At 49.9% G+C, this 14,110-nt stretch overlaps 1 protein-coding gene across 3 annotated transcripts in view; it reads left to right on the forward strand.

Moving 5' to 3' along the window:
* Positions 1 to 14,110, forward strand: part of DYNC2I1 (dynein 2 intermediate chain 1) — a 72,845-nt gene that overhangs the window by 48,959 nt on the left and 9,776 nt on the right. For all 3 annotated transcript variants that reach the window (XR_010787423.1, XM_066585531.1, XM_066585532.1), the window contains exons 15-18: positions 1,659 to 1,831; positions 9,913 to 10,075; positions 11,773 to 11,880; positions 13,407 to 13,468. Coding sequence is in view for 2 of the 3 variants with exons in the window: in XM_066585531.1 (XP_066441628.1) it covers positions 1,659 to 1,831; positions 9,913 to 10,075; positions 11,773 to 11,880; positions 13,407 to 13,468 (506 nt within the window). In the remaining variant the exon portion in view is untranslated. The remainder of the gene's footprint in view (positions 1 to 1,658; positions 1,832 to 9,912; positions 10,076 to 11,772; positions 11,881 to 13,406; positions 13,469 to 14,110) is intronic.

Below are 14,110 nucleotides of genomic sequence, written 5' to 3' on the forward strand. Positions count from 1 at the left end.
TGCTAGTCTGGCTACCTCACACCCTTTGAGCAGAGTGTTCTTCAATCTCTGCTTCATTACTGGCAGTTTTTGGATCAGAAGGAATTTTACTATTTATCTGACTTGCTTCATTCTTTCAACTACCAGTTGTTTTGGACATCGTACATTAACCCTTTCTGTCTGGATAAATCCAGTCTAAAGTCTCCATTGACTTTGGGTTGCCACAACAAACTCTGCACGAGGCGAGCCGATACAAGCAATATCCCTATACGGATAGTGACCTATTCCGCTGCAATCAATATAGTGAGCTGTGAGGGATATATGCTTGGTGTCCCTTTTTCAGTTTGTCTGCTTTTGTTGGCCCAGTAATTATTTTAATCCAGCGTAACCCTTTCCAATCCTCTGTCTGATCTCTGAAGACATTATGATTTAAGGCTGTACAGCTCCGATGTTGGAAGACGTCCGTCGGGGTTCTCTTGCTGTATATTGCCAGCCTCTCTACTGTCGGAGCCTATCCAACGGGTGACCTCATGCAGTACTGGCTTTAGCCAGCATATAGCGCCGTTGTGCAACAGCAGAAAAAGGGTAAGCCCCCTAGGAAAACCAGGATACAAATTGGATTGGAAAGGGTTAATAAAGTTTTTTGTATTTTAACTGTTTATAACTGTGAAGGGTCCAAGATTGGCGATCAAGACAAGCCTTGGGCCCTGCATATGGTCCCAGCTCTGATCAAGGCTCTTTTGAACCCATTGCTATACTTTATGATGGGCAAAGCATAGTTTCATTTATAACCTCACGTGAATTCACAGAATACGAGGCGCTGGTCTACTGAAAATCCCCAACTGACTCTCAAAACACCACTGAATGACGAGAAAATTGCCATTTGGCGCTCAGCGTCAGGAGCACGAATAGTGGGGCCAATTTTCTTTGACTCAGCTGTGAATACTGAGGTTTATCTGGACATGTTTGAACAGTTTTATGACCAACTAACACCAGAACAAAGAATGTACAGTTGATGGAGAAACGTGCCACCACTCCTGCAACTCACTGGTACGGGTTCATGAACTGTTCACAGAAGAATGAACTGTGAGCAAGTGGTCATTGCCAGCACTTTTCCTGGACTTGTCCACGTGCAATTTTTGTATTTATTTGTATATAAGTATATGCCAATAATCCGCATACCCTGAATGAACTTGAGGAAAACATCACAAACACTATCTGCAACATGATCGTTGAAGAGCTGCAGGCACTACCAGCCAAGATGTTGAACAGGAACCACTTCTAGCATCTATTACAACTTATGGGTAAATCGATAAAGCTTTGGAAAAAACGATCCACTTGCTCGTTCTTCCTGTTGACATATTGTCAGCAGTAGATTACTTTCCAGTGGCCAACCCTGTAGCATCAGTCAGTGGTGTCAGTGCTGTCATGCACTGTGCTGATTTCTGCAGACAGCTCCGTCCACTTCAGTAAGCACTTTGAAACGGAGTGTTTGCTTCCAGCAACAATCAGCTCTGTGTATAAGCGCACTGACCCAGCAAACAGCTGATCGGTGAGGGTCCTGGGCAGCGAATCCCCACTGATGGTTGGACACCCCTTTTATGCTGTCAATTTTTAAAGGAACTCTTTGAACAAAACTACATCAAAATTTATTTTTGTACACTTTTTTGACTTTCTAGGACGAAGTGTTTATCGGCTGCAGTTTTCCGAAGCACAAAGGCACCTGATGCTGACCGTGCATGGATTGGGCCACGGCTCTGAGTCTAGCGGTCTCTGGACAAAGTACATCATCTGTGTGTGGAATATATGGCAGCCTTCCTCTCCTCAGAAAATCCTCATTTGTGAGTGTGAGGTAAGAAAATATTATTTGTCTTTTAAGTGATTTTTTTTTTTTTTTTTGCGTCATGTAAGAACCTTTGAACATTGATCCATGGATTATTCTGACGGCCATTATGGAGTCGGGAAGGAATTTTTTTTCCCCCGAATGGGCTAAATTGGCTTCTGCCTCGTTGGAGTTTATTTTGCCTTCCTCTGGATCAACAAGTGTTGGAGCGGGAGTGGAAACAGGCTGAACTAGATGATGGACGTTGTCTTCTTTCAGCCTAACATACTTTACTATGATCGGCGTCCTCTGAACTTTCCCTTCATAATCCTATTTTAGACTTTTTAAGAGTTTCTCTCTTTCTCCACCTGGTTATATAATGTACAAATCCGTGTCGGAGGTTCAAGGCGGAAACTCTGTTGCTGAATGCTGAAACACAAAATATCTCCGCATGCAGTGCTATTACGTCCTGTCAAATGCTGGACGGAAACCAGATGGACCCCATTGTAGTAAATTGGGTCCAATCAATACGGTTTGGTTCGGTCACATGATGATTCAGTTTGGTCAGTGGATGGGTTCTGCTTTTTTTCTTTCTTAACAGAGCATGAAAACTGGAACCCGGGCTCGTTAAGGAATTAAAAAGTGTGTGTGTGTGTGTGTGTGTGTGTGTGTGTGTGTGTGTGTGTGTGTGTGGTGTGTGTGGTGTGTGTGTGGTGTGTGTGGTGTGTGTGGTGTGTGTGGTGTGTGTGTGGTGTGTGTGGGTGTGGTGTGTGTGGGTGTGTGTGGTGTGTGTGTGGTGTGTGTGGGTGTGGTGTGTGTGGGTGTGTGTGGGTGTGTGTGTGTGTGGTGTGTGTGTGGTGTGTGTGGTGTGGGTGTGGTGTGTGTGGGTGTGGTGTGTGTGGGTGTGTGTGGGTGTGTGTGGGTGTGTGTGTGGTGTGTGTGTGGGTGTGTGTGGGTGTGTGTGTGGTGTGTGTGTGGGTGTGTGTGTGGTGTGTGTGGGTGTGTGTGTGTTCCATGCACGCAAAAAAAATCTGTAAAGAAGGCCGAAATTGATGTTACTTTTTTTTTTTTGGCACTGTTTCCTGACAAAAAAACCCGCAGTGAATACATATATAACAGCCATTATTAGAGAACCTCCTACTTTACTTGAGCTGTGCAGCGGCACCATACAGCTGCTCTGCAAGAGGGGCAGGTTTTTGTGCCAAATTAATTAAGCCATCAGTACAGCGTGCGCCAAAAATCATGGCGGGGCTACAAATCATTGTGGTGTTGGAAAGGCAACAGCATAAGGGTGCATTCAGACGACCATATATCGGCCGGGTATTCATGCCGGCCGATATACAGCATCTCTGTTACCATGCAGGGCGGCGCTGGGTCCCGCGGCCGGCGCGCGCCGCTTCGAGCTCGGCTTCGGCGTCCCGGAGCTGTGCTGTCAGGGATCTCCCGGCGGCGTGGAGCAGCCAGCGTGCAGCAGCGTGGAGCAGCCAGCGTGCTGCGGCGTGGGCGTGTCCGCCCGTAGGGTGCCGCCTGCTCTCCTCCACCTCCCTTATGCAACAGTGGGAGAGTCGGCTCCTCCCACTCTCCGCCCCGGGGCGGAGGCTTTTAGTTAAAAGGCTGGCAGTGACCTGAACTCACTGCCAGTTATTGGTTCTGCTAGCCTCTAGTCAGGTCTATTCTAGTCTGTCCTAGTTGCTTGTCAGTTTCCTTTCATTTGCCTGTGAGCTACACCTCCAGCCTTGATTCACCTAGTAGTTTTGTTGGTCTGTTACACCTGCCTCTTCTGTCGGCACTCTGTCCCCTGCTAGTAGTTCCATCCAGGTAGTCGCCAGGTCCCTAGCCAGCGCAGGGACTGCCGCCCAGTTGTCCGCCTGGGGTTAGCCAGGGCCGAGGCAAGTAGGCAGGGACAGTGGGGTGCAGGAGATCAGGGCACCCCAACTGGCGCTCGGGGGGCAGAGTGCCGTAACATAATAACTGGCCCTTTAAAACCGTTTTTGTCATGGAGGCGATCAGTTCCCTCACGAACCAGCTGCAGGCCCTGGTGCCTGTGATCCAGGATTTATCCGCCCGCATGGTGGCCCAGGAGCAGCGGGGGGTGTCGCAGGGGTCGGACGCCTCAACCAGCCCCGAACCCAAGTGCCCTCTTCCCGAGGTGTTTTCTGGGGAGAGGAACAAGTTTTTTGTTTTCCGACAGGCGTGTCGCCTGTTTTTTCGCATGCGTCCCCGTTCTTCCGGGTCGGAGGCTCAGAGGGTCGGGCTGATAATGTCCCTGCTGCGGGGCTCGGCACAGACATGGGCGTTCTCCATCCCCGAGGGTTCCTCCTGCCTGCAGTCCGTGGACTCCTTTTTTCAGGAACTCGGGGGTACCTTCGACGAACCGGACCGAGCGGGGTTGGCGGTTTCACGGTTGTTGGCGCTGCGGCAGGGGTTGTCGTGTGTGGAGGATTATTGCTCCAACTTCAGACGCTATGCGGGGGATACGACATGGAACGATAGCGCGCTGAAGGACGTTTTCCTGCAGAGCCTCTCGGACGCAGTTAAAGACCTGTTAATTTCCCATCCCGTTCCCGGGGTCCTTAAGGGAGGCTATGGAGCTAGCGGTGAGAGCAGATAGGAGGCTCAGGTCTAGGAAGCAGGACAGACAGACCCGTAGAGTCAGGGAGGTCAGTGGCCCTGGCCCCCCCTCCTCCTCCTTACCAGTCTCTGCGCCCGAGCCGATGGAGGTGGACCCGCTGGACCCCAAAGAGCGACGCCGGATCCGTTTGTTGCATCGTCTCTGCCTCTACTGCGGGAAAGCTGGACATCGGGTGATAACCTGCCCACTCGTGGTCTCAACGCCCGCAGCCGGAACCGGCGGAAAACTCCGAGTCCTAGGCGATTGCAGAGAGGATCGCCTAGGACTTCAGGTACTTCCTAAACTTTTGGTACCGTGTCATGTTAGATTCGGGGATTTTTCCCGATCAGGGCGGGCGTTTATTGATTCCGGAGCAGCCGCTAACTTGATAAGTCTGGGTTTTGTCCGTTCTCTGATGGCGGAATTTGTGGCGTTGAAGACGCCAATTCATTTTACCAGCATTGATGCCACCCCTCTCTCTACAGGCTTGGTACGATGGAGGACCCCAAGATTACAGTTCACGGTGGGGATCCTCCACTCGGAAGAACTGTCTTTCTTGGTTATGGAAAAAATGTCGGTTGATGTGGTGCTTGGTATGCCCTGGTTGGCACTGCACAACCCCCAATTTGATTGGTCCACCCGGGAATTGACTCATTGGGGGTCATCGTGTCACAATCACCTGTCTACCATAGCTGTGTGCTCCGCTGATACGGTGCTCATTCCGGAGTATTTGTCAGACTTTCAGGATGTATTCTCCAAACGACTGTCTAAGGCTCTGCCCCCTCATAGGGAGTGGGACTATGGTATCGACCTGATTCCCGACGGTCCCATCCCTAAGGGAGCCATTTTCAATCTGTCAGGTCGTGAGCATGAAGCCCTCAAGTCCTATGTCTCGGAAGCTCTGGCCAACCGACATATCCGGCCGTCCAGGTCCCCTGCCGGGGCAGGTCTCTTCTTTGTAGAGAAGAAGGACGGGACACTAAGGCCTTGTGTGGATTATCGGGCCTTGAATAAAATCACTGTGAAGAACCAGTGCTCCTTGCCCCTAATTCCTGACTTCTTGAATCAGGTGGTAGGGGCTCACTGGTTCTCCAAACTGGACTTAAGGGGGGCTTACAATTTAATTCGCATCAGAGAGGGAGATGAATGGAAGACGGCGTTCAACACCCCGTTAGGACATTTTGAATGTCTGGTCATGCCTTTTGGACTCTGTAATGCCCCCGCTGTGTTTCAGGGTTTTATGAACGCAGTCTTCCACGACTTCCTGGGGGTATTTCTGGTCATTTATCTGGACGACATCCTGGTGTACTCACCTGACTGGGACTCACATGTGCGGCATCTGAGGTTGGTCCTGACCCGTTTGCGCGAGTATCAACTTTTTGTCAAATTAGAGAAATGTACATTTGGCTCTAAACAAGTGTCCTTCCTTGGTTATGTAATTTCCCCCACAGAGATTCAGATGGAGTCTGATAAAGTAGCAGCAATCTCCCAATGGGTCAGACCCGACAACCTCAAGGCTCTCCAGCGGTTCTTAGGTTTTGCAAATTTCTACCGCAAATTCATTAGAAATTACTCAGTTATTGCTCAACCTCTGACCGACCTGACTAAGAAGGGGGCTGACTTGGGTAAGTGGTCGCCTGCAGCCCTTGAGGCCTTTAGCCGTCTAAAAAAGGCATTCACGACTGCCCCGGTGCTAATACAGCCGGACGCACGACTACCCTTTTTTATTGAGGTAGACGCGTCGGAAGTGGGGACAGGAGCAGTATTGTCGCAGGAAGTCAGTGGGAGGTCTGGCTATAGCCCATGTGCGTTCTTTTCGCGAAAGTTCAATTCAGCAGAGCGCAACTACGACGTGGGTAACCGTGAATTGTTGGCTATCAAATAGGCTCTGGAAGAGTGGCGACACCATCTTGAGGGTGCTAGACACCCAATTACCGTATATACTGATCACAAGAATCTGGTATATCTCGCCAATGCGAAAAGACTCACTGCTCGTCAAGCCAGGTGGGCGTTGTTCTTCGCCAGGTTTAACTTCGTCGTGACATATATCCCCGGAGAGAAGAACGTGAAGGCGGACGCCCTGTCACGGAGTTTCGGGGTACCAGACAGTGGGACCATGACTCCTGAGAATATCTTAGCCCCCGGCGTGGTGGTGGCAGCGTTAGAGTCTAACTTCGTCCCTCAACTACAAGATGCTCAGCAGGACGCTCCGTCAGGGGTGCCGGAGGGCAGATGGTTTGTGCCAGAGACCCTACGCCCTAGAGTCATGGATGAGTCCCACTCGTCGGCTCTCGCCGGGCATCCAGGGTTCCAGGGGACCCTGGAGCTTTGTTCCAGACACTTCTGGTGGCCAGGCATGTCTCAGGAGATCCGCAACTTTGTGAGGGGTTGCTCGGTCTGTGCTCGCAATAAGAGTCGGCGGCGTCCTCCGGAGGGTCCTCTGAGACCACTACCGGTTCCTTCCAGTCCCTGGTCTCACTTATCAGTAGATTTCATCACTGACCTACCAGAATCCCAGAAGTGCACCACTATCTTAGTGGTGGTCGACCGGTTCTCTAAGATGGCACATTTTGTGGCGTTAAAAAAGCTACCCTCGGCAAAAGAATTTGCCATGATTTTTGTAAAGGAAATAATTCGCCTACATGGGGTTCCCCAAAATATTGTATCTGATCGCGGGGTTCAGTTTGTGTCGCAGTTTTGGCGTGCCTTCTGCAGAAACCTGGGAACGTCGCTTTCCTTCTCGTCAGCGTTCCACCCGCAGACTAATGGTCAGACTGAGCGGAAGAACCAAGACTTAGTGCAATATTTACGGTTATTTGCCAGCGAAAAGGCTTACCAGTGGGCAGAGTTCCTGCCGTTGGCAGAGTTTGCACTAAACAACCGCCTTTGTTCTTCTACTGGGGTGTCTCCATTTTTTAGTGTATACGGTCAGCATCCTCGCTTCCTTACAGCAATCCCTACTCCGTCGCTCTGTCCGGCAGCGGATGACGCCACAGATACGCTTCGGGGAGTATGGACAGAGGTGCAGAGAAACTTGGAGGCAGCGGGGGCCCGTATGCAGTTGCGCAGTGGGAAGAGTCTGTCTGTGTCTGAACCTTACAGGGTGGGACAGAAGGTATACCTGTCTTCTAAAAATCTCAAATTGCGGGTCCCGTCCTTGAAGCTGGCGCCACGTTACGTGGGGCCGTTTGCCATCACACGTGTGGTGAACCCACTCGCCTACGAGCTGGGGTTGCCAGCCACATGGAGGGTTCACAGGGTATTCCATAAGTCGCTGCTGAAACCTTTTGTCCCTTCGGTGATACCCACCTCCGGTCCCCCTCCGCCCACCCTGGTCCGCTATGAAGTCGAATACGAGGTCCAGGAGATACTGGACTCTCGTCGGTGTCGAGGAATCCTACAATACTTGGTGGCCTGGAAGGGTTTTCCACCAGAAGATCATTCCTGGGTGGCCGCATGTGATGTTCATGCTCCCGTGTTGGTACGGCGGTTCCACCGTCGTTTTCCAGATAAGCCTGGTCGAGTTTCCGGGGGCCCGGAGGTCCCCCGTCAGAGGGGGGGTAATGTTACCATGCAGGGCGGCGCTGGGTCCCGCGGCCGGCGCGCGCCGCTTCGAGCTCGGCTTCGGCGTCCCGGAGCTGTGCTGTCAGGGATCTCCCGGCGGCGTGGAGCAGCCAGCGTGCAGCAGCGTGGAGCAGCCAGCGTGCTGCGGCGTGGGCGTGTCCGCCCGTAGGGTGCCGCCCGCTCTCATCCACCTCCCTTATGCAACAGTGGGAGAGTCGGCTCCTCCCACTCTCCGCCCCGGGGCGGAGGCTTTTAGTTAAAAGGCTGGCAGTGACCTGAACTCACTGCCAGTTATTGGTTCTGCTAGCCTCTAGTCAGGTCTATTCTAGTCTGTCCTAGTTGCTTGTCAGTATCCTTTCGTTTGCCTGTGAGCTACACCTCCAGCCTTGATTCACCTAGTAGTTTTGTTGGTCTGTTACACCTGCCTCTTCTGTCGGCACTCTGTCCCCTGCTAGTAGTTCCATCCAGGTAGTCGCCAGGTCCCTAGCCAGCGCAGGGACTGCCGCCCAGTTGTCCGCCTGGGGTTAGCCAGGGCCGAGGCAAGTAGGCAGGGACAGTGGGGTGCAGGAGATCAGGGCACCCCAACTGGCGCTCGGGGGGCAGAGTGCCGTAACAATCTCTCTCTGCAGGGGGAGGAGTCTGGAACAGCCGGGAGCAGCGCTTTGGGCTCCCGCCCCCTCTCCGCCCCTCTGTACTATTTGCAATGAGGAGAGGTCGGACAGGGGCGGAGCTAATTCCCGGGAACTTAGCCCCGCCCCATCCTGACTCCTCTCTTTTTAAATAGTGGAGAGGGGCGGGAGCTCAGAGTACTGCTCCCGGCTCTTCCAGCCTCCTCCCCCTGCAGAGAGAGATGTCGTATATCGGTCGGCGTGAATACCCGGCCGATATACGGTCGTCTGAATGCACCCTAAAGCTGATTACCATCGTGTGTGTTTATCCCCTTAAAGGAGATGTCCTGCGCCGAAACGGGGTTTTTTTTTTTAACCCCCCCCCCCCGTTCGGCGCGAGACAACCCCGATGCAGGGGTTAAAAAAACCACCCGCACAGCGCTTACCTGAATCCCGGCGGTCCGGCGTCTTCATACTCACCTGCTGAAGATGGCCGCCGGGATCCTCTGTCTTCGTGGACCGCAGCTCTTCTGTGCGGTCCACTGCCGATTCCAGCCTCCTGATTGGCTGGAATCGGCACGTGACGGGGCGGAGCTACACGGAGCCGCTCTCTGGCACGAGCGGCTCCATAGAAGACTGCTGAAGACCCGGACTGCGCAAGCGCGGCTAATTTGGCCATCGGAGGCCAAAAATTAGTCGGCACCATGGAGACGAGGACGCTAGCAACGGAGCAGGTAAGTAAAAAACTTTTTATAACTTCTGTATGGCTCATAATTAATGCACAATGTATATTACAAAGTGCATTATTATGGCCATACAGAAGTGTATAGACCCACTTGCTGCCTCGGGACAACCCCTTTAAGGACCGGGCCATTTTTTAGTTCTTGTTTTTTCCTCCACGCTTTCAAAAAATCCTAACCTATTTTTCTTCTTCCAGTGACATAGCCGCATGAGGGCTTGTTTTGAGCATTAAAAGCTAAACCTAAAAATGATTTAGTATCACTATTATTTTACTGACCCGCAGAATAAAGCTAATATGTCTTTGTTTTTACTGCTGCATATAGTAAAATTGTGTTGTGTTTTTTTTCCCCCCCCCTTCCCATTTTACCCCACTTAGAAACTTTCAAAACTTTTCCAAATATTATATGGTACCTTTTAATGATGCCATTTAAAAATACAACTCATCCTGCAAAAACCAAGCCGTCGTCTGGCTATGTCTCCGGAAAAAGAAAACTTATGATTTTTTTTTTTTTTTTTACAGCGAGGATGGAAAAATGAAATGTAATCACTGACGGCATTTTCTCCGACTTATGATTGGCATTTTCCAGGTGACATGTTGCTGCTTCAGCCCAGGCAAGGCCTCTCTGGTGTTTGCTGGTACAGTGGATGGTTCTCTTTTGGTGTGGGATCTACGGGAGGACATGAATATACATCAGACGAGGAGGATTGAAGACCTCAACTGGACATTTAGGTCTTCTACATTTTCTACAGGCGAGTACTCTTAAAGGGGTGGTCTCGCGAAAGCAAGTGGGTCTATACACTTCTGTATGGCCATATTAATGCACTTTGTAATATACATCGTGCATTAAATATGAGCCATACAGAAGTTATTCACTTACCTGCTCCGTTGCTAGCGTCCCCGTTGCCATGGTTCCGTCTAACTTCGGTGTCTTCTTGCTTTTTTAGACGCGCTTGCGCAGATGCATCTTCTCCCTTCGGCTGGTCTTGGAAGCATCGGAGTTTTGGCTCCGCCCCCTTTTCGCGTCATCGCGTAGCTCCGCCCCCGTCATGTGCCGATTCCAGCCAATCAGGAGGCTGGAACCGGCACACGTCATGGGGCGGAGCTACGCGATGATGCGTACAAGGGGGCGGAGCCAAAATGCCGATGCTGCCGAGCGGAGCCGAAGGGAGAAGAAGGGAGAAGACGGATCTGCGCAAGCGCGTCTAAAAAGGCAAGAAGACACCGAAATTAGACGGAACCATGGCGACGGGGACGCTAGCAACGGAGCAGGTAAGTGAATAACTTCTGTATGGCTCATATTTAATGCACGATGTATATTACAAAGTGCATTAATATGGCCATACAGAAGTGTATAGACCCACTTGCTTTCGCGAGACCACCCCTTTAATGTTCTAGACGTCTACTTCAGATAACCCAACTTCACATACCCCGTTATGGATGTAATCAAGGAGCTTCATGCCTTAGCCACAGTAGGGGGCTACTACAAGAGGTTTCCTTTCCTTCTGGGCATGGTGTGAAGCAACTGGCATCCAACCTTTTTATGGCCTGAGGGTGACATTGTTACATTGAATGACTTCCAGGGGCCAAAACACTGCAGGACCGCGGAATGACTATTAACCCTTTCCAATCCACTGTCTTGCGTCTAAAGAAATTCTGATTAAAGCCTGTACAGCTCCAATGTCGGAAGACATCCGGCAGGGTATTCTTACTGTATATTACTGGCCACTCTATGGTCGGGGGCCTCTCCGGCATGTCCCATACCGCAGTACTGGCTCTAGCCAGCAGATGGCGACATTGTATTATAGCAGAAAGAGAAAGCCCCCTAGGAAACCCTGAATCCAAAATTGGATTGCAAAGGGTTAACATCCTGCGGTCCTGCAGTGTTTATTGAGTGGGCTCGGGATCTGAGTCTGCTCCATATCTGGCAGGTATCGGCTATTTCTGATAGCTGACAGCCACTGGTAACTGCTGCAATCAAAGTTAGATGTGATCACGTCAGTTAACTGTTAGGTGTGGCAGTCAAAGCTGACCGTATGTCTAAATAGCAGCAGAGGAAGACCCCTTCCTGCTCCCCATCAGCACCCTCTTTAGTGCGATCGTATGGTGCCTACGAGCTAGCATGGCAGCCCATAATCTGCTGAAGGCTCACGGGGCTGCCATGCATAGATGCTTATGAAGCCCGAGGTTCAGCTTGAAAGGCAACATCAAAAATTGCTATGTACTGCAATACTAAGTTTGAGTTCTATCAATTCAGTTTTCAATGTAGATCTTCCTATTTTCTGCTGTTTCCATTCCTCTGGAGGACGTCCATCCTAAGCAGCCATTCTGCCAGTACTGTACTAGCAGGACCTCCAATGCTGGTGTAGTTGTAGTAAACGACCTTTTTCATTAATTTCTTGTAATATACCGTTATTGTTTGTTCTATGTATCATTTTGTGAATTGCAGATGGCATTTTTGCTCAAGTGAGTCACACACATCCGGTAAGGGCCGTAGAGCCTGTCCCAAGCACAGAGACCAAGGATCATGGGATTTCTTCTTTGGCTTCCCCTGAAGGTACATTTAATTCAGGAAACTTGTAATTCTTTTTTAGAGGGAACCGGACAGCAGCGTTCTATTGCCCTAACACGGCAGCACGATGTACCGGCTGGCTCCGGCATTACAACGAACTACGTCTTACTCTGAAACAAGACTTTGTATTATAGCGATTGGTAGGAGGGAGTGGTCGCTGGCATGATGCCCTCTCTCCATTAGTTGTGAATGCCCGGTGTAACCTCGAGCCACCAATGACACCATCAAAGCCACTCTCCGGTTTCAGGGACACAAGCTATATTAACTGGTGCCGTCCATTCTCTGGTTGCTGATCCGCTTGTCCTCTTCGTTCTTCTAAGGTGGCAATTGTGATTTTTAGACTACTCTATGCACATTGAGCACTGGTGGGCATTGGTAATCTAAGACTCAGAATCCATGTGTGCCCGTGGACATGAGGCTTTAAGCTTACGGTTAAGAACAGACAATTTGCTGGTGATCCAATTATACAAATCAGCACCCACAGGAGTGTTATCACTTTTGATGATCGGTGCAGATGAGCAGCACTGACCAATCAGAGCAGCATGTTGTTGTGCAAAAAATGACATCCGCAAGTTTCGTTTAAAAAAATGGAACAGAAGCAAAAAAACCCTTTCCTTTTTTTTTTTTGAAAATGCATTGCAATTAATGGAAGCCGTGCCTGCAATTACAAGTGCCGGCCACTACACGGAGGTCGACACAGAGGCTTCCGGTCCAACCTCTGTGTATTTGCGGCGCTGACAGCATGTGCCTGCTCAGCTGATTGGTTGGGTCCCGAGCGACGGACCCCAGCCAATCAGCTATTGATGATCTATCCTGATGATAGGTGTTCAATAGTAATTTACTGGAAAACCCCTTTAACAGTAGTGTGAACAGAGCCTGACCAAAGCAATGGTTGGGAGAAAGAAAATTGTACTTGGTCAGGAGAGGCCGGCTCCACACCGGCGATCGAGATTCTGTCGCGAGAAAATCGCATCTTTATTCACTGTGATTTGTGAGCGTCAGGAGTGCCTTTTTTTTTTTCTTTTCTTTTTTGGATTATTCTCACATTGCATCGCTGCCGTCTGCGATAAAATCACGTGATTTTTTTTATCGCAAAAGTCAGTGGCACTTTGTAATGTTAAAATCGCAACGTGCGTTTGTAGCTTTGCAATGCGATAAAAGAAGCCTCCATAGGGATACATGGGAGATTAAAAAAAAAAATCGCACATCGCAGAAAGATAGAGCATGCTATGATTTTTTTATCCCCTCAACATCACATCAGTGAAAACATCGCAGATGGGAAGGAAACCATCGTGAATCATTGGTTTCATATTCTGCTTTTTCACTGACTATCACAGCAGGTAACAATTGCGCGATTTTCTCGCCCGTGTGGAGCCAGCCTTAGGTGGACCTATAAGGGACAGATACATACAGCATCTCTTTAGTGTCAGACACTTGAATTTGCCCGTAAAGCTGTTTTTATCGTGGTGTTTATCTGATTTGTTGTGAATATTTTACCCAATCTCTTGCAGAAATGTTCGGTTTGTCATTTCAAGTCGCATCATTGGATGAGAGCGGCCATATGATTTTGTGGGTAAGTGTGAAAGACAAAATGAAACCCACATATATTTATTTTTTTAAATCTTTTGAAGGGTCTACAGATTGAATATCACAGATAAAAGCCGTACTTATAGTTATAAGGATAGGTAGTAAAACCCCAACTCTGAAGGAAGCTGTCGTTTGTACCCGTCCCCGTAGCTTTGTATCAGTAAGTACGGCCTTTATCTGTTGTTTTAAAGAGCTTTGAGCCCATTTCTTTGTGTAGATATTGCTTTTACATACTTATTATGGCGCCCCCTGCTGTTCTTTTAATTCCTTCTCAGAACGTCCGACAAATGTGTCCAGTGCCGATGGTCACGTGCTACACAGGCAATAGAGTGATGCCTGCTCAGACCAGCCAATAAGAATCGGAGCACCAGAGGTGGTGACACTGGGCACATTAGGTCTAAGAATTGATAAAAGGAACACCAGGAGGCGCTGTAACGAGTATGTAACAGCAGGGGAACCATAATAAGTATGTAATAGCAGTATAGATGTTACAATGCCAAGCTCAACTGGTGTGCAAATAGGCTCTGTGTGAATGCACCATTAAAGGGAACCTGCCACTAGGTTCATGCTGCCCAAACCACCAAAAAGTAGGCGTGGCTTGGTGAGGGGGGGGGGGGGTAGATCTGCC

This window comes from Eleutherodactylus coqui, chromosome 12 (genome assembly GCF_035609145.1).
Source record: "Eleutherodactylus coqui strain aEleCoq1 chromosome 12, aEleCoq1.hap1, whole genome shotgun sequence".
In the NCBI taxonomy this organism is placed as follows: domain Eukaryota; kingdom Metazoa; phylum Chordata; class Amphibia; order Anura; family Eleutherodactylidae; genus Eleutherodactylus; species Eleutherodactylus coqui.